The sequence below is a fragment of the Urocitellus parryii genome, chromosome 3, assembly GCF_045843805.1.
Source record: "Urocitellus parryii isolate mUroPar1 chromosome 3, mUroPar1.hap1, whole genome shotgun sequence".
NCBI lineage: Eukaryota > Metazoa > Chordata > Mammalia > Rodentia > Sciuridae > Urocitellus > Urocitellus parryii.
This window is the reverse complement of record NC_135533.1, coordinates 81,511,910-81,532,321: the sequence shown is the minus strand read 5'-3', so window position 1 is coordinate 81,532,321 and position 20,412 is coordinate 81,511,910. Positions and strand designations below refer to the sequence as shown.

The following is a 20,412-nucleotide window of genomic DNA, read 5'->3' as shown; positions in this document are numbered from 1 at the left end:
TGACATTTTTAAACAGTGATATGTATATAGTTTAGAAATTGTGCAAGATACAGAATGCACAGTAAAAGGAATAGGAACATCTATCTTCTGTTCTTATCCCCCAAAGTAGTACCATTGTTAAGTTTCTTCTATAAATTATATACTCATCTCCATGTGTTAGTTAGCTTTTCATCACTGTGAACAAATTACCTGGCATGAACAACTCACAAGGAAAAGTTAATTTTGGGCTCATGGTTTCAGAGTTTAGTCCATTGCTCCATTTCTCTGGGCCAAAGGTGAAGCAGAACATCATGTAGAAAAGGCATGGCAGAGCAAGGCTGCTTAGCTCATGGCAACCAGAAAGCAGAGAAAGGATTGTGAAGAGGGAGAGAGGGACCACGCCTTGGACCCTTAAACCCCAAATGCATGCCCTCAGTGACCTACTTCCTCCAGCCATGCCCTCCTGCCTACAGTTACCACCCTGTTAGTCCCTCCAAATTATTAATCCATTAAATGGATTAATCCACTGATTTGATTGCAACTTTCATAATCTAACCATTTTACCTCTGAACATTCCTGCATTTGCAGGACACCTCATATCCCAACCATAACACTCCAGGTATGTATTTTGAAATTTATACTAGGATCACACTATTTTGTATCCATGCCTTTGTGTTCTGGCATTAGGGGTTTAGGAGTATGGATTTCATTAAGAGAATATGTCTTTGAAGGTAGATATTCCCTGAAGTGAATAAAAGAAAAACAATTTCAAAAATTAACTCTTATTCAAATAACTTGCTATTTTTTTTCATTCCCTGTATTCATGCATTGCTAAAATGTAGGCTAATTGTCAGCACTGTACTTAGCATAACGTTTCCCATCTGGTAGGTAGGAAGTCAATGTTTAATGAATTTTAAAAAAAAATTTTTTTTAAAAATCCAAGAGTAGGTTTACTTTCCCTGATTTTGACTTCTTTTTTCTTTTTAATCTACAGCACAGAAGAGCTCCCCTTGAAGATTTTAGCCCATAATAACTTTGTAGGCCGTCTTATTGGTAAAGAAGGAAGAAATCTTAAAAAAATTGAGCAAGACACAGATACTAAAATCACAATATCTCCGTAAGTGCAGCCTTGCATTTTTTTTACTGTGTGTTTTACATTAAGCTCTGCTTTTTACTTCTTTACAGCTGTTTGTTAATCTGTACTGTCACCTTTAGACAGTTTCTCAAACTCTATCTACTTGCCTACTATTTCTAATCTATATCGAAAGCAATATCTGTTTTCACAAAAGACAGTTACATCTAAATGCTTTTCATTCATATTTTCTAGCTGAGGTCTTGATGGCGTTTTCTTCCTGTATTCCTCAAACTGTAATATGCTATCTAGTTTATTATCCTTTGCTGTATAACAGATTATTATAACAGCTCAGGACAGTAATGAACATGGATTGCTCAGTTTCTGTGGTTCAGGATTCAGGAACAGCTTAGTGAGATAGTTCTGGCTCAGGGTCTCATAATGTTGCTAGGTTGATGCTGGCTGTTTGTGGAAGGCCTCAGCCCTTCACCTCATGGACCTCTCCACAGGGCTGCTTAAGTGTCCTAGACAGACAGCTCATACTCTCCTCCTTGAGGGAATGATCCAAGAAAGAGTGTGGTAGAAGCTGCAGTGTCTATTTATGACAGCATCTCAGAAGTTACTCTCATATCATTTCCTAATGTTGTTTAAACAAGTCAGCCTTCTTCAGCATGTGTGTAGGGACTACAGATAACTTGGAGAGGGGCATCATCTCGGAGGCGGGCTACAACACCTGAAGTCCGTGAATGCTCTGAAATTATATGGAGAGGTTTCTTTTCTGGGGGTGAGTACCCTAGTTTTCATCTGAGGACCTAAAAAGGTGGGATGAAATTGATGAACTAGAAAAGAATGATAAAATTGTAACACAAAATGCTTGGCAGGGCTGGGCTGAGACTGGAGATTAGAATTCTATACTACTTTAACTAGTCCAAGAGAAGAGACTTCATAGACTCCATTTTCTTCATTATTTAGTTTACATTTCTAGTAAGTTTGAGAAGAAGAAATAATATCTGACTCAAATTTAGTCTACAACATTTGCTAATAGTGAAAATGGGGACTTTAACTCTAGGAGTATGAAGGAGAGCTGTACCAATGCAACATATTCTTTCAATCTGTGTTAAATAGTTCTGTTTTCCATGGTAAATGTCTATACTTGTTTTTTTGAGGCTGTTGACCAGTTTAAGCTTGTTAGGTGTTCTCAGATGTAACTTTTTGTAGATTTTGAAGCTTTAGCAGGACCTGGGCTAAGCAGGGAGTTTCTGAATTTTGCTATCCAACTCTTTTGTAGTTGGAATGGTCATCAATGGACCATTTTAAAAATGTAGTCAATATGGATTGATTTATTTTCTCCATTCTACTTTAATCTAAATTCTAAAAATACTCATAAAAACTAAATGTAGACAATAATTTCTGATTTATTTTTGGGAATATTTCCATGCATTTTCCTTGCTTGTTTACCCAGAAAATGCAATTGCATGAGAATGCCAGTTACGAGTTGGTCAATACAAAGGTTATATGCTTTTGGATTCCACTAAATCTGTCCATCCTTCTAATAATTCCTTTTCAATTCACTTTAAATTATGAAAATGGTTTGACTTTAAGTGGTCAATAAGCAAGCTATATTTAAAACATGGGCTTAAAGTATATATACCCAGTGATTTTTATTGAGAGGATGGGAGGGGAAATTTTTTTTCTTTTCTGTAGCTTTGCAGTGCTTGGATTCATGTCTTTTGGGGCTTACTCATTTTCCATCGTGTTTGACCACCGACTTTTACACAATGCCAGGATCCATAGTTTGGTTTTAATTGCTATCTGTGACTGAATTATTAACTGTCTTCCTCCTATAATTTCCATTCTTTATCTTTCTCTTCTTTTTCAATCTACAGATTGCAGGAATTGACGCTGTATAATCCAGAACGCACCATTACGGTTAAAGGCAATGTTGAAACATGTGCCAAAGCTGAGGAAGAGATAATGAAGAAAATCAGGGAGTCTTATGAAAATGATATTGCTTCTATGAATGTTAGTTTTAATATGAAGGAGTTGTGCTTATTTTGATGAATAGTTAAAAGATGTTTTTCCTTGCATTGATATTAAGTCTCTTTAGTGGTAGCATCAGAAGAAATGATTTTAATGGGTTTTTAGCACCATACCAAGTACCCTGGCTTAGTAGGAAAGAACAGTCTTTGACATTAGGCTTGGCACACTCTGTGATTTTAGCAAACGTCTAAACTTTAGAGCATTGGCTTCAAGTTACTATTAAAAATACAAGTTTAGGGGCTGGGAATGTAGAGTACTTGTACAGTAGCATGTGTGAGGCCGTGGGTTCAAACTGCAGTACTAAAAAATAAATGAATAAAATGAAAAATAATTTGTAGTGTATCATTAAAGCAAATTATGACATTCCTTAATGGATTGATTAATTCTGAACATGAAACACTTCAAAAGTCCATCTTAAATTTTGAAGTAAATCATTAACAAAATTCATCAATTGGACCTGTCATATGAAACAAAGAAGGGAAATGTGACAATATTACCTTTGTGAGAAAAACCTAGAATGTTAATTTTACCCCACATGACAGCCTGCCTACCTTAATGTCATCACTGCTATCTAATGTTTCAACTGGGATTAATCAACTGGGATTAATTCCAACTCCAGGCCTTGTGCAAAGATTTTCTGATACACTGAAGCCTAGTTCTACTCTCCACCTTGCTTATTCAGCTTTTATAAAATTAAAATTAAAATTCCCTTCTGGTTCCTGTATCCATTCCAAAGATTTGGTTGGCAGTACTAACATGGTGTTGGGTCCTGATTTCCAAAGCGCTGGACTTTCTTAGGCCTGAAACCCCAGGAGTGCTGGGTTTTATAAGGAGTAGAGATCTCTTTACAGCTGGTTGAGTGCACCTGGTGTGCTTCTCAGAGAGCAGCTCTTATTTGTGCACCCCTTCAACTGATTCAAGGCATTCTTTGCGTATTTTTGGAGTGCTCACGGCAGACAGTACCATTTTGGCTAAGCAATTTCTTTCTAGTGGGGGAAAGGAAGGCCATGCTCCCTCTCCTTGAAAAACCTGTGGGCAACTGATGATCTAGGCAGGGGCAAATCATCTCAGATTTAAAGATACTTAGAGATGTAAACAGATGTAAATTATCTACTGAAGTATAGTCACTTGGAATATTTGCTTTGTTCTGAAATTTATGCCATCATACAAAATACACATAATACACAATCTGAATATTGTCACAAATGCTCGCTTCCACTGGGTGCAGTCATGCATACCTGTAATCCTAGCAACCTGGGAGGCTGAGGCAGGATGACCTAAAGTTTGGGGCCAGCCTCAGCAACTTGGTGAGGCCCTGGCTCTTTAAAAAATGAAGGGTGCTAAGGATGTAGCTCAGTGGTAAAGCATCCCTGTGTTCAATCCCTATTATATTTAAAAAAAAAAAAAAAAAAAAGCGTTTCACTTTCCTTTGATTCTTTTAATTGTCAAATTAAAGAACCTTTTTTTTTTTTTTTTAAACCATTACAGCTTCAAGCACATTTAATTCCTGGATTAAATCTGAATGCCTTGGGTCTGTTCCCACCCACTTCAGGGATGCCACCTCCCACCTCAGGGCCCCCTTCAGCTATGACTCCTCCCTACCCACAGTTTGAGGTAAGATCATTGGCCTTGGCTTGCTTTATGGTTGAGTGGAATGTGGGCAGATGGATGCAGTCAGACATCCTTGGTACTAGTAATGTGATTCGGTGCTAATTAGGACAGATTACTAGATTATGTTTTGTCACTTTAGGAATGAGAATTTCCTTTCCTTGTCCTTGACTCACCAGGCTGATAGTGTCTGGGGCTCTTATCCTCTTGCAGTGCAAGTGTCTGCCCTTATGATCTATCACAGGCTCATATGATCTATTATCAGCTTACAACTACTGTGTAACTCTCTAGGTCTTGTCATTTGAACCCTAGTTAAAGTAATAGACTATGAGTTATTTTGAAAACTGTGGATAGTAGGATTGTCAACATGTGTTTTTAAAAAGCATAAGAGTTTGTGGCTCTTATGGGAGAAGGAAAAGATTATTTTTAAATGTTGAAGGAAAGGATTTTTAAAAGGCTTCCTTCATCTTTGTCATCTGAAAGTTAACTGCTTTGAAAGATCAGGAAAAACTGCATGCTTTCCATTTTCAGTATTTGTACTTTTTAAATCGGTGAGCTAGGATGGTTTTTTTCTACAGTTCTGTTTTGTATGTGCAAATATTAAATGACCTTTGGTAGATTCTATAAGAAAACTTATTTTTATATCTAGTCTTTAAGAATAATGTTTTCTCTCAGGTCAGCAATAGGAGACTAGGCATAGCATGAACATAATTTCATCAGGGCAGACATCTGATAAAGTATTTTGAAAGTAGTTTGTAATTTAGGTGCATTTTCAATCATAATTGGTGGAAGACACTCAAATAACAGCTTTCTAGGGTCTTTTGTCATCAATGTGTTTTTACATCCCTCCCTCCTTGTTTGGCTGTCTTACCCGTTCAGAAAAACATCCAAGTGGAATAGGTCGAGCATACCATTATATCGCTGTGTAGAATAAATATGTGAGTAAAATGGTATTGACATGAAATTTTATAGAGAAGACAGATTACTAGATTGTCCATGTTTTGTCCCTTTATCTTCCTTTTGTCTCTTCATACCTGTCATTTCTAGTATGTTCAGGCCTGGAAACCATGTAACAAGGCTGAGGACAACCACAAAAATTTCAGCTAAATGTAAGCCATGTGTGGTGGCCAATGCCTATAGTCCCTATTACTCAAAGAGGCTGAGACAGGAAGATTGCTTGAGCTCAGGAGTTTGATGCCAGACCAGGCAACATAGCAAGACTTCATCAAGAAACAAATCAACCCCAAATTTCAACTGACATCAAGTACAAATAGATTCATTATGCATTACCTGAAGTTTTCTTAAGTAGCTGCCTATTTATTTGAACTTTCATGCTAAAGGGGTCTAGTGGAAAGAGCCCTGGAGGCAGAGCTGAGGTCTAGCCTTGCCCTGCTGAGAGTTTGTGTCACCAAAGGTCCTCTTGGTTCTGGATCTGTTTTCTTACCTGCAAAAGAAAAACCTGAACTAAATGAATGAAGTCTAAAAACTTTCAGGTCAAATGTTTCTAGTCTACAGACTTCAAATTGTATGAAAACTGGCGAAGGGCTAAAATAGGAATTTGAGAGTATATGTTCTTAAATTTTAATATTTCCACCATCTTATTATGAATAGGCTCATTTATCATAAAGTTGAATGTAGGGGGATATATCCCTGGTATTTCTGTGTAGTGACCCTTACTAAATGATACAATGTACTGATTACATAAAGTAACTCTGTGCTGGAGAAGGTCACATCTAATATACACTTCTGCTGAATGCCCTGAACTAGACTTCTCTTTGGGCAAATCACTTAACTGCTCCGATGTTCACGTTCCCTTTGAAGTGTTCCTTTAACTTTTTCTTTTTTTTTTTTTTAATTATTTAATATTTATTTTTCAGTTTTTGGCGGACACAACATGGTTGTTTGTATTTGGTGCTGAGGATCGAACCCGGGCCGCACGCATGCCAGGCGAGCGCGCTACCGCTTGAGCCACATCCCCAGCCCCATTAACTTTTTCTTATCTCTGCTGATGACAGCCTCCATTCACCAAAGCCTCACATTATTATAGTGTGTTCTAACTGAACATTCTTGGACATTTGTCTTTTATATGGATGCTTTATTGGCAAAAATTCCTAAAGTGAATTATTATGTAGCTATTTTAAAAATATAGAAATTATAGAAGATAATGCATATTAATATTTTCTGGATTTAGTCAGTTTTCTCATTTGATAATATTATGTATATTAGGTTCCTGTGTTGTTAGGAAAATGAAGAATGTTTCAAGAAAAGTAAGATCATATTGAGAATAATTTTTGAAGCGCTTTTATGATCTTAAATACCTGAGTGACCTAAATAACAATTTTGTTTTAAGAATGGGAAGAAGATTCCAATGATGTTTACTTACTCTACTAAAAGTGAGCCAAAAGTAAATGTAAGGAAGATCTCATTGGAATAGGTGATCTTTGCTTCTCCTGAGACATTTAAGTCAAATTAAGTATAATTAGAAGTAAACCATGAGAACAGAAGATACAGAAGCTGCCATAGTAAAGGTGGAAATATTGCAGCAAGATAGGATCTGAGAACACCTTAGCTGTTCAAGGACAGATGAAGGAAATGGTGGATCTTACCCGGATAAAACAAGGACAATCTTGGCACATGTGTTCATTGTGGAATAGTGGTAGGCATTATGCTTTATTCTACATGTCTTTGATAAAATGAAATCCTCAAATATACACCTGGACATGTCCCTCAGTTGTTAGGAGGTACCGCTCAAAATGTTAAAGGTAGAAGAAAGGTCATTCTGACATCTGTCGGGCTGGAGCAGTTGATCAGCTGTGAATGTCTTAACATATGTTTATTAACACCTACTAATTTTTCTGTAGGTTTGAACCTATTGCTAGCTTCATCTCTTAGTCCTACTCCAGCCCCAATAGATGATTAATTAGTAATGGAACATTGTTCTATTTGAACTTTTTTTCAAAAACGTCTACGTACTCTGCTGGTGCAGTAGTGCATGGCTATAATCTCAGCAACTCAAGGGGCTGAGGCAGGATTGCCAGTTGCAGGCCAGCCTCAGCAACTTCAGGAAACCTTGGCTGGGATGTAGCTCAGTGGTAAAGCACCCTTGGGTTCACCCTTAGTACCAGAGATGGGAGGAGAATGTTTATCTAAAAAACCAATGTCATCATCACTCTCAGAAAATATGGCACAATATTATGTGATATGCTGTCCATATTTGAGTTCCTATAGTTGTCCCAATAATATCATAAATAGTATTTTCAATGAAGAATCCATTAAGAATGATGAATTGCATTCAGTTCTCACATCTCTATTTAGTCCTTTTTAGAAATCTCAAACAGTACCCCCAGTCCCATTTTCCACTTTTTTATGACACTGACATTTAAAAAAAAAAAAAAAGCCAGATGATTTGTAGAATGCCTCTAAGGATTTGTATGATTGCCTCCATATTATTAGGTTCAGAGCATATCTATTAGGGGTGGCAGGAAGTCACATCAGGAAATAAATTATATTAGTTTGTCTCATTATTCCTCACATTCAATTTGGCCATACAGTTCAGGTACTGTTTGTCAGACTTCTCATTTACGATGAGTAAGTAGTCATCAGCACTTTGAGAATGTGTATCTTCTCAGGAGTCTTTGATTCAGTTAAGTTTCGTATTTCTGACATTTGTACAAATCATATAGTACTGTTTTTTGTACAAATCATATAGTACTGTTTTTTTTATTTCCTTTTCATTTATTTTTTCCACAATCTTCTGTACAGTGTTAATTACTTCCTGCCTCAAGAGGAATCCCCCCCCCCCCCACATTAGAATCACCCTAGGCCATCGGACTGGCCTGGGTAGAGCACTTGCCTAGCATGTGTGAGGCACTGGGTTTTATTATCAGCACCACATATAAATAAATAAAGGTCCTTCAACAACTTTTGAATTGGATTACCCTAGGGGTAAGGCCAAGGCACAAGTATCACTTTTGCTCGCGGGGGTGGGGGTGGTATACCCGGGATTGAACTCAGGCACTGGACCACTGAGCCACATCCCCAGCCCTACTTTGTATTTTATTTAGAGACAGGGTCTCACTGAGTTGCTTAGCACCTCGCTTTTGCTGAGGTTGGCTTTGAACTCGTGATCCTCCTGTGTCGGCCTCCTGAGCTGCTGGGATTACAGGTGTGCAATGCCTTGCCTGGCTCAGCCATCACTTTTGAAAGCTCCCTAGGTGACTTCAGTGGGTAGCCAAGGCTAACAACAGCTGCTCTGTCCTAACTGGGTAAGAACCCTACCCTCATACCTAAACTGAACCTCAGTGGAGCAGGTGGGAGCTTGGAGACTTGCAGTTTTAGAATGGTCATCAGGAGTTTTTTGCTGCTCATTTGTTGCCAAGAACTGTTGTCTACAAGGAATGTTTACTAGAGAGGACTTCAGTGGTGGCAAGAATATTCCCTGTCAACACCAATGCATGTCAGAATACATTTTTGGGTAAGCATAAATGCCCACCTCTGGTGTCTGTCTCTCTTTGTATCTTGATCAATGTTTACTTTAAAGAGTAGTAAATGGATTGGACTGGGGTTGTGGCTCAGTGGTGAACACTCGCCTAGCTCATGTGAGGCCCTGGATTTGTTCCTCAGCATCACATAAGAATAAATGAATAAGGGTATTATGTCCAACTACAACTAAAAGATAAATATTTTTTTTTTTTTTAAAAAGTAGTGAATGGACGTATCCCTTTAACTCTGGGCCACTTGTCATTCTGACTCTTAAATACATACAGGCCAAAAACTTATGTGGGGTGCTGCCATCTGTTTTCACTCTTCTGAATCTACCTTGGCAAGCTGTACATATTGGAATTCAACTTAGCTGTTTTACAAGAAAAAAAGTGACTTAAATGAGTTTTTTCATGAGAATTCAAGCACAGACTGTCTGAGGTGGTGATGATTCTGTCTACCTTCTGCACTCTACTAAGTGTGTGTCCCCTGGCCCAGGGTACTTAACCTCTAGACACTGGGTTTTATTCCAGTGAGCAAGAAGCATAAAAAATCAAAATTGGTGGCAGCATTACTTAAGGTCAGAGCCTAAGGGAAGCTCTTTACACTCCCACTAGCATTATCCTGTTCAGAAAATAATACCTGGCCTTATCTTGCTGTAAGAGAAGCAGGCACACTCTACAAGAGGGCAGAAATGTGCTCATTAAACACAGGCTCTGTTTCTAAAGGAGAATAGATGTTGGGAGCACCTCTTTGACTCTGTCCCACTTAGCATTATTACCTGTTTAAGGAACCTCCCAGAGCCTGGGGGAGGAAGTAAACTTAAATCCTCTCATAAAGAAGAGGATCTAGATTCATTCTGGAGAAAGTTACAAGTTACGTGTTCCAGATTCCACTCCTACAGGTTATTTTCATCTTTAAAAAAAGGGGGGGGGTAAATACCAATATTCAGGGGACTATGTTGTGTCTCTAACATTGAAGTTGTGTTTCAGTATGTAACTTCAAGGCAGGGTTCATGAGTACATAGTTGGAATGAGCTTTGCCTTCACTATCTAATTTTTAGGTTTGTTCTTTTTCTAAACCCATACAGTATTTCCTGCTCATGTGTGGTTTTGCTTTCCTGGTTTTACTTTACCTGCAGTCAGTGGTCCAAAAATATTAATATTTTCTTGACTCTTAGAGACAGTGTTCACATAACTTTTTATTAAAGCACATTGTTTTAATTGGTCTATTTTTGAAAGTGTTATTCCTTTCTAGCTGTGCCTAATTTTATAAATTAAACTTTATAGATATATGTAGGAAAAGCATAGAACATGTAGGGTTTGGTACCGTCCCAATTTTAGGACTGGAGAAAGGGGTACTACTGTATTTTTTTTTTTTGTTCTTGTTGTTTTTATGGTTTAGATACTAGATGTCCCCCAAAAGCTCATGTTTAAGACAATGCAAGAAGATTTAGAGGTGAAATGATTGAGTTATGTGAGCCTTAACCTAACCAGTATATTAGTCCATTGATGGGGATTAACTGGGTGGTAACTATATGCAGGTACTGTGTGCCTGGAGGAGATGGGTCCCTGGGGGTGTGCCTTTGGGGTATCTATTTTGTCCTTGTCCAGTGGAGCGCTCTCTCTCTACTTCCTGGTGGCCATTTCTTGAGTTGCTTTCCTCCACTTCCCTCTTCTGCCATGATGTTCTTGAGCCTTGAGGAATGGAGTCCGCCATCTATGGACTGAGACCTCTGAAATCATGAGCTCCCAAATAAATTTTTTCCTTCTTAAATTGTTGTCAGGTCTTTTGCTCACAGCAGTGAAGAAGTTAACTAAAACAATGTCTGCTTAGTAGTTACCTCTTTAAAAAATACAAATAAACTATTATTTTTAAAGGCAGTGGTTAAATTCATCAAACAGTATTAATTTCTTTGCTTATTGTTGTTTCTTATATTCCTTTTGACTCTTTTTACTCTTGTTGAATATCATAGTATTGTGATATCATTTTAAGATCAGCTTGGCCCTGCACGGTGGCACACGCCTGTAATCCCAGCAACTGGGGAGGCTTATTATGTAGGAGGATCATGAGTTCAGTCAGCCTCGGCAAAAGCAAGGTGCTAAGCAACTATGGGAGAACCTATCTCTAAATAAAACACAAAATAGGGCTGGGGATGTGGCTCAGTGATCGAGCATCCCTGAGTTCAATTCCCTGGTGATCTTTTGGGGCCCCCAAAAGATCATTTAATCCTTTATGTCCTGTACATTAACGATGAATCCCTACTTTTATTTTAAATGGATACTATCTGCAAAGAACTAGGTTTTGATGGCTAAATGTACCAAAGAAACTGACTCTACTATTTCTTTTAGAAATACTTTGTTTTAGAATGTTTTCATTTCTTTACTCATGTTTACTCATTCTTTCTTTGTAACATGAAAATAGAATGCTGTATCTTGTCTTTGGATAAATCCCTTGCCTCTGTTCCATTCCAGTACTTTGCCCACTTATCCTACCACAATATTCTCTTTTTCCCGGAACCTGCCAGGTTGATTTTTCCAATAGAGCCACAGAGTTTGTTCTTGCAACACACAAAAGGTCTCTAATTCCTGCCTGGCAGCTGGCTCATACAGTACTTAATTGGCAAACTTCTAGTTTATAAGTGACAGGAAATGCTTCTTTCAGAAATGCTCAAACAGTCGGGAAGAGGGAATTGGCAGCTAGTAAAGCAGAATAAGAACTGGAGTTGGCATAGTGCACACTGTCTTGCTGGACGGTCTTGGCAGCGTGCAGGTGGGCTGGCAGAAGTAAGCCCAGGGGCTGTCTCCGCCATTCTGATAGTCTCTTTGGAGTTTTCTCAGAAGTCCCCAGAAAGGTTGTGTAACTTTAAAATAGCTAACTTTCTGCCCATGACAGAGCTAAGAAAGATCTCTTTTTTTTTTTTTTTTAAGAGTACTTAAAAAAAAATACTTTCATTAATCCATTATAGCTATACATGATAAAAAGTACTCTTTAAGAAACAAAATATTGGGCTGGGGATGTGGCTCAAGCGGTAGCGCGCTTGCCTGGCATGCGTGTGGCCCGGGTTCGATTCTCAGCACCACATACAAAGATGTTGTGTCCGCCAAGAACTAAAAAATAAATATTAAAAAAATTCTCATTCTCTCTCTCTCTCGCTCTCACTCTCTCTCCCACTCTCTCTTAAAAAAAGAAACAAAATATTGCTGGGTGAGGTGGCGTATACCTGTAGTTCCAGCAACTTGGGAGGTTGAGTCAGGAAGACTGCATGTTCAGAGCCAACAAGACCCTGTCTCAAAATAAAGAACTGGGAATGTAACTCAGGGTAAAACACCCTTGGGCTCAATTCCCAGTACTGCACACACACACCCAAATTTTCTTTTCAGTGAACAATTTTCAATAACTCATTGCATACATTTGTTATTTCCTAAGACACCTTGGTTATGGGAAGGAACTCCCCCCTCCACTTTTTTCTCTTTAAGTACTTCAATATTTTTGTTCAGGTTATAGAATTGAGTAAACTTGGTTTCACTTCCAGACCAAAATCCATTAAAAACAAAAGCAAAAAACCCCAGGAACAAGCCAAAGGGAAGCGTTGGCCTCAGTCCAGGTTCCTGGAGGCTGGTCTTGTTGGCTGAAATGCAAGTCTCCGTGCCTGTGTGATGTCTTAGGTTTTTTTCCCCCACAAAGTAAATACACTTAACCTTACTGTTTGCTCATACTTCTGTCTCTTCACGATAGATGATTAGGAATTATTCATTGGCAGACTTCAGTTACGCAAACTTCCAGTTGAGCAGCTTTGCTCTGTTACTTCAAGCCACAGCATAGAGTTTGCCAAGGAGTCCAAAGGAAGGTTTGCTGATGGGAATCTGGCAGAAATCCACTGGGAAGCAGCTTGTGTCCTGTGAATATCATTCACCCCCAAAAACCATGTCAAGAAAAGGATTTACAAAGGAAGGTTCAGGATAGTACAACTGAATGTCTCCTTAGATGCAAGGATTGTTTATTTTAAAGTTTTTTTATCCCCCAAGTCTGAAACTCAAGTTCCCAGGCTTCTCACAACCATTCTTCTGGCCGTTTAGCCTTGTAGGTAAAAATGAAATTATCTGCTTACTGGGATGTTCAAATCCCGAAAACATGGCCTGTTATGCTGAGTCCCACCCAAGAATGAATTGTGCCAGATTTTCAAGTAGACAGGATGCTTATGTGAACTATCTGGTATCTTCAGAGGAAAATCTCCTTGGAAAAATAATTTGTGGCCAGGGAGGTGCTTGATAAGAAATTGGAACAGAGGAAATTACAGAAAATGAGTTCCCTTCTAACTCCTTTTCCCACTGACAGGTTCTGTTGCTTCTGTTCTCATCCCAGTCTAGCTGATTTTACATGTGTGTATTGATTCTTTATGTATTTGCCCTTTCTATTTTGGTCCTTTCAGCCCTTCTCTCCTGATGATCATTCCTTTTCCAAAGCTCCACATATTGCTTACAAAATTTATTCTTAATCTTCATATCGAATTTGACAGCTCTGTACTTCCACCCCTGAAATCAACAAAACAAAAACACGGTAGCCTTTCATCACTGTGTCAGGAAGAGAGTTTTGCTTTTGTTAAGCTTTTGAGGCTTCAGCCCTGTTTTTGCCTGAGTTTTCTCATAGCAGCTGTCTTTGATGTGTTCTAGGCTAAGGCACATGCTCGGGATGTGCTTTTGAGGCTCTGGGATTTTGACTCTGAGAATGTTGTTGAGTTTAATGCCTGTTAAATTACTATTTTCTAAAGAGATTTAGAAGCTGGTCTCTGGGATCAGTACCAGGAAAACAAGTTTTTACTAAACAAATGAAATTTTTTTCCCTTAGATCTGGTAAGTCATACAACTGATTTATTATTATTTTTTTAATTCTAAACTTCCTGCTTAGAGCAAAATTTGTATAATAACAGTAGTTTTGGCATCAATATATATTTACCATTCAGATTCTATGCTCTTATTTCTTTGCCCACCATTGTTTTATCTTTATAGATTATGTATATTTTATAAGCACCATAAAATTCTTTCTGGAATGAGGCCCAAGAAGTAATCACATAGTTATGATGAAGTACTATGGGGTAGAGTCTAGCTAGTTACACAAGAGATTTAGTCTTACCCATTAAAAAGGTCTTTATCATCATCAAGCCAATAACTACAGCAAAGTAGATTCCTGTATTATATAGGACATGTTCTGGATGTTCTTAAGATAAAAATGTTTAGATCCTACCCTACTTTTTAAAAAAATGGTCATGATTTACTTAATGGTCTTTGTAGGACTAAAATGACAAAATAATGCTAAATTGGAGCAGAGTTTGTGGTCCGTGTCACCATCAATTTACTTGATTTATCCAGTTACAAAGTAAGGACTTAAAAAGATAGATGATTTAGGGGACTGGATAGCATACTAGAGGCTTCCAAAGAAAGGCACTATATTTAGAAGTACTAAAGAATGAAATGATTTTATTTGGTGCCTTTCAATGATGAAAAGCAACAGAAGTGATTTGGCCAAGTTTGGCAGGATAGGGCCTTATCACAAATTTTTACAGTTCAGAGTTGGGAGGCTTCTAGAGCTACAGGGGGACGTAATTCAACCGAGAACTGTGTTAATGCCTGCAATGTGTTACACTGTCCTGGAAAACATGGGGAAAACCAAAGAATTTTATCAAGTAATAAATAGTAGAAATTTAGTTAGCTCATCTATTTGCACGTATACTAAAGAAACAAACTTCAGTGATCAGAGAGGGGTAGGTCAGGAATATTCCCTGAAGTTGAATTTTGCGTTAACTATTAAATGGTTAAGGACAAAGATAAAGGAAGAGATAAAGAACAGAGTTCAAATGGTTTTCATTTATAGGAAACTAGGCATGGGGTCCCGATTCATACATTGCTTTACTTTTCATGAAAATTAAGGATATGACCTCTCTTTTTCTTTATTAAGCTAATTGACCATGAAATAAATGAACTGGCATAATTAGTTGAAGTCAGTTTTAAATGTTTGTGCTCTCTGACCCAGTAGGTCTTAACATAAATTCTTTTTTTTAATATTTATTTTTTAGGTGTAGATGGACACAAAACAATGCTTTTATTTTTATATGGTGCTGAGAATTGAACCCAGGTCCTGCCCGTGCTAGGCAAGCACTCTACCGCTGAGCCACAGTCCCAGCCCCTTGACATAAATTCTTTAAAGTATTTATACAAGGACGAAGATTTATATTTAAAAATTCAATTGTACTATTATGAATTGGTGACAAACTGAAAACTTAACTCTGAAGGTGGTATAAAAGCACCCTCAGATATAGCAGGAAAATTAACTGTCACTGAAGATAAGGGAACTGAAACTCTTTAATATTTTAAGTTGCTAAGTGTCTCGAACATGCATAATATTTGGTTGTGTGCAGTTGACTAAGGAAGTCATAAGAAAGGGAAAACAGCCCCACCTCAAACAACAGTGCTGTTTGGCTCTTAAGAGCCAAAATATCTGTATTTTCCACAGGGCACATCCATATCTGTTGAAAGAAGGATACACACTGATTTTTTGTGAATATGGTTTAGAACATACCCAAGTCTGGCTCCTTTCTCTACCATCTGTCATATGACCTTGGACAAATGACTTAACTTCTCCAATTCATTTTCTCATCTCTTAAATGAAAATGTCAATAGTTTGTATCAGTTATTAGTCATGAGGTACAAATGAGTTCAGGCACAGTACCTGAAACAACAAACTCAACAGATCTTCTCACACAGTTGCCACATACCCTGCTCCCTCATCAGTTATTCCCCTCTTAACCTCAATTTTAGCTCAGTGTTCTTTTTACCCATTTTTCACTATTCATTAAAAAACACAAAGCTAGCATTCAAAAGTGCCATGAATGTCTTAATTGGAATTCTAGTGGTACAGAATAACTGGAATTCTATGTAGACTAAACAAGATGACAATTTGATAATTATTGATTTAAAATGTTCAAACCCAGTAGTTCTTAATCTGTATCATGGAGGTGTTTGAACAAGGGCACAAAAATTTGTCTACAAAGAATCAGTTGAGGGCTGGGATGGTGTTTCAGTGGTAGAGCAAGTGCCTGGCATGTGCAAGGCCCTGGGTTTGATTAAAAAAAAAAGATGGACATGGGGCTGGGGATGTGGCTCAAGCGGTAGTGCGCTCGCCTGGCATGCGTGCGCCCAGGTTCAATCCTCAGCACCACATACAAACAAAGAACTAAAAAATAAATATTAATAAATTCTCTCTCTCTCTCTCTGTCTCTCTTAAAAAAAAAAAGAAAAAAAAAGATGGACACAATACCTTTATTATCTATCTACAACTAAAATAAATAAAAAGATTCAGCCAGATGCTGTGGGATCCAGCAGCTGGGGTGGCTGAGGCAGCAGGAGTTCAAAGCCAGCCTCTGCAAAAGTGAGGCACTAAGCAACTCAGTGAGACCCTGACTCTAAATAAAATACAAAACAGGGCTGGGGATGTGGCTCAGTGGTCGAGTGCCCCTGAGTTCAATCCCTGGCAAGTAAAAAATAAACAGATAGATAGATAGTCTCCAATTTTCATGTTTCAACCGAATCTATGTGCATTTGCCTTTAGGGCTGAGATAAATTGGGTGAGGTATATCTATTCAAGAGAATACTCTATTGGAAGAGTGAAATAGTGACATAGGAAGATATTAAAAGTATCTGATCAATGTAGACAAGCAATTAGAACATACTATTTGTACTCTGCCCATTTGTTTCTTTATAGTGTCAGTACTTTTTGTCTGCCCATTAAACGTGCCTGTCTGCTTCTAGTTTCCATGTCTGTCTGCTAACTAGGATTTTGTCATTCTTCCTGAGCATTTGGCTTGAAAGAACTAACTAGTGAAACTATTTAGACTTGGCACTTTATTTAGATAACTGATTGATTGTGAAGTTATGTAATTTGGTCAGCTTACTTTTTTCTGACTTAAATTCCTAACACATTTTTGCTATCTTAATGTTCATTTGCATACTGTTGTACTTTAAATTTGTCTAGGTATCATCTGTATCACTTCCTATATTGCATTTCCATTTTATTGGGTTTGTAGGCAAAAGTCAGTCCTTGTATTCAAAGAAAAGCCCTTTTATTGTTTCTATAGTGTTAACTAATTTATTTTTGATACTGGAGATTGAACCTGGGGGCGTTTTACCACTGAGCTACATCCTCGGTCCTTTTTATTTGGAGACAAGGTGAGGCAGGCCATATTTGCAGTCTTCGGTCTCAGCCTCCAGAGTCACTGGAATTATAGTTATGCTCTACCATGGCCCAATAAATTTTTAATCTTTTTGTTCAGCAGAAAGAAATTTAAAGACTTACTTTTTTTTTTTTTAATTTAAACATGTAACTGAACCTTTCCTTTAAACTTAAGATGATACAGTAGTTGAGATTTTTCTTGAAAATTTTTTAAAAATAACAAGGTTCTGCTGGGTGTCATGGTGCATGCCTATAATTCCAGTAGCTCAGGAGGCTGAGGCAGATTCAAAGCCAGCATGAGCAACTTAGTGAGGCCCTAAGCAATTTGGCAAGACCCTGTCTCCAATAACACAAAAATAGAAACAAAGACTGGAGGTGTGTCTCAGTGATTAAGCGCCCCTAGGTTTGTTCCTTGGTACAAACAAAATGAATAACAAGATTCTGACCCAACAATTGTCCATATAGGACTAATTTTTATCCATAAATGTTAGATGGAAGTCTAAAGAAAAGGAAAATGATTCTCAGATTTAAATCCACATGGTTCAAATTCTTACCAAGTAGCATGTATAGATTGTGACATAGAATAAATAAGCTCCGAAAAGTCTTTGTGGAGGGATAAGTCGGACAGCTTATTCATCTTTATGAGGGGTTCTGCAGTTGATTATCAGTCTCTCTTATAGTGTTTGTGATGCCTTGCTCTCTGCCTTCACTCTGCTTACAAAAAGAATATGGAGCCATTAATGCCAGTAATAATTTTTTTGTGGTAAGAGTGATGGTGTCCTTTGGTAGATCAACATTTAGTGGCACAAAATTTGTTTCCACACCCAATAAAAATGTCAGAGCCTTGTGTTGCAAATTTCTGATTTTGAAAAATTTTCTAAAATAATCAAATTGCAAATATTTCCCTGGTTTGAGCAAAACTGTTGGCATACTTTTTGTTCAAGGCATTAGAAATTTGAGAAGTGTTTCGGTTTAAATATTAGAAATTAGAAACATTTTATGGCAGTGTATGTTGGTGTATATTTTACAGTATTGATGGATTGACTTCAGTGCTTGGGAAATAAATTCATACGTCCTTTAGAATGGGAATAAGAAGATTCAACAGATAATTCTGAAATGTTTTTACGTAGTCATTCACATGTAAATTTCTTATTACAAGCATCTTTAGAAATGTTAGCTTATTAGGTATATATATTTATTTTTTCCTCTCTCTTTTTAATATTTATTTTTAGGTGTAGGTGGACACAACACAATGCCTTTATTTTTATGTGGTGCTGAGGATCAAATCCTGGTCCCGCCCATGCTAGACGAGCACTCTACCACGGAGCCACACAATCCCAGCTCCCGGATATATATAGTTTTTTAAATAAATGCATATTTTGCTTTACTTGGCATATCCTATTGTGGCTCATCTTAAAAATATTTCTTGTAATACTTTTCTTGGAATTATCCTTGGAAGTGTTTTTCTTACTAAGATAAGTAAACAAGTATAAACTGTATAAATATGAGTATGGCTTCTATACTTTACAACTTTTAAGTTCATTGGTAACATTACTGAACCTCTAATTGGCATTTTAAAGAATCTAGTCACTGAATGTTTTGTTTTGCTTTCGAGAATGGCTCTGTTAAAGGGCACAGGTGGCTTTAGGTGTAGGAATGAGTATTCAGATGAAATCCATATAAACACGGCCTTACAAGAGTTAGCCTTCAGAACGTTTTCTAATTCACTTATATATAAAAATGCAAGGGAAGACAGAAATAGAAGGAATAAGGAATTATATGGGAAAGTAATTACAGCATTTTACCACTAAGGTGAATTAGTCCTCTTCTAATCCTGTCCTCTGCTAGTGTAATGAGAATGGAATGACATTGGTTGTTTTCTCATGATTTAGTTCTTTATGATGAGACCTGGGTGTTTTTCTTAGAGGAGAGTTCACCATGTATTTAAGAAGTGAAACCTACACAGATGAGGTGTGGAGTTGGCATCTTTGAATGCTGCTGTGTTGCTCTACAGTCCAGAATTTCTTTTACTTATCAAGAAACTACCTTGGGAGCTGGGGTTGTGGCTTAGCAGTAGAGTGCTCACCTAGCATGTGCGAGGCCCTGGGTTCGATCCTCAGCACCACATAAAAATAAATAAAATAAGTGTATTGTGTCCAACTACAACTAAAAAAAAATAAAGACTAAAAAAAAAAGAAATTACTTTGGATATAGTGGTTGGAAGATTGTTGGTTTTAAGGCAATATTATTTCTTTAATGTTTGTTTAAACTTTATAATGTCTGTGTATCATTTAAATCTATAACTCTGTGACATCTTAAATTTTCAGAAAATCATGTATAGAACCAGGTGCAATGGCGCAAGCCTCTAATCCCAGTGGTAGGGGAGGCTGAGGCAGCCTCACAAAAGCGAGGTGCTAAGCAACTCAGACACTGTTTCTAAAATACAAAATAGGGCTGGGGATGTGGCTCAGTGGTCGAGTGCCCCTGAGTTTAATCCCTGGTACTTTAAAAAAAAAAAAATCATGTACAGAAAAGTGGAATTTGAAATACAAATGGTTTCAGAATGAATATAAGACCTTCTTGACTTGTGGGATAAATTCTTGTCAACTTGTTTTGATAGTTTCTCCTCCTCTCTAACCTTTCTAATACCTGTACTGTATGTGAGAATGTGCTCATGCCAAAGCTGATGATTAAAAGCCAAAACCCAAAACAAAACAAACCCCCCTGATTTGTAGCAAATAAACATGTACTTTCTGGCTTTCTTTTCTATCAGCAATCAGAAACGGAGACTGTACATCTGTTTATCCCAGCTCTTTCAGTCGGCGCCATTATCGGCAAGCAGGGCCAGCACATCAAACAGCTTTCTCGCTTTGCAGGAGCTTCAATTAAGGTACTGTTTTGCCAACTGTGGCTGTCCTGGTTCTTTAAGCAAATTAGAAAGATAAATCTTTCTTTTTTTTTTCTTTTTCTTTTTTTTAAAGAGAGTGAGAGGGACAGAGAGAGAGAGA

General features: G+C 37.6%; 1 protein-coding gene across 3 annotated transcripts in view; it reads left to right on the top strand.

The window, feature by feature from the left end:
* Igf2bp3 (insulin like growth factor 2 mRNA binding protein 3) overlaps positions 1–20,412 on the top strand; it is a 135,713-nt gene that overhangs the window by 107,435 nt on the left and 7,866 nt on the right. For all 3 annotated transcript variants that reach the window (XM_026414814.2, XM_077796735.1, XM_026414813.2), the window contains 4 exons: positions 974–1,096; positions 2,938–3,073; positions 4,580–4,705; positions 20,178–20,294. In XM_026414814.2, the coding sequence (XP_026270599.1) occupies positions 974–1,096; positions 2,938–3,073; positions 4,580–4,705; positions 20,178–20,294 (502 nt within the window). The remainder of the gene's footprint in view (positions 1–973; positions 1,097–2,937; positions 3,074–4,579; positions 4,706–20,177; positions 20,295–20,412) is intronic.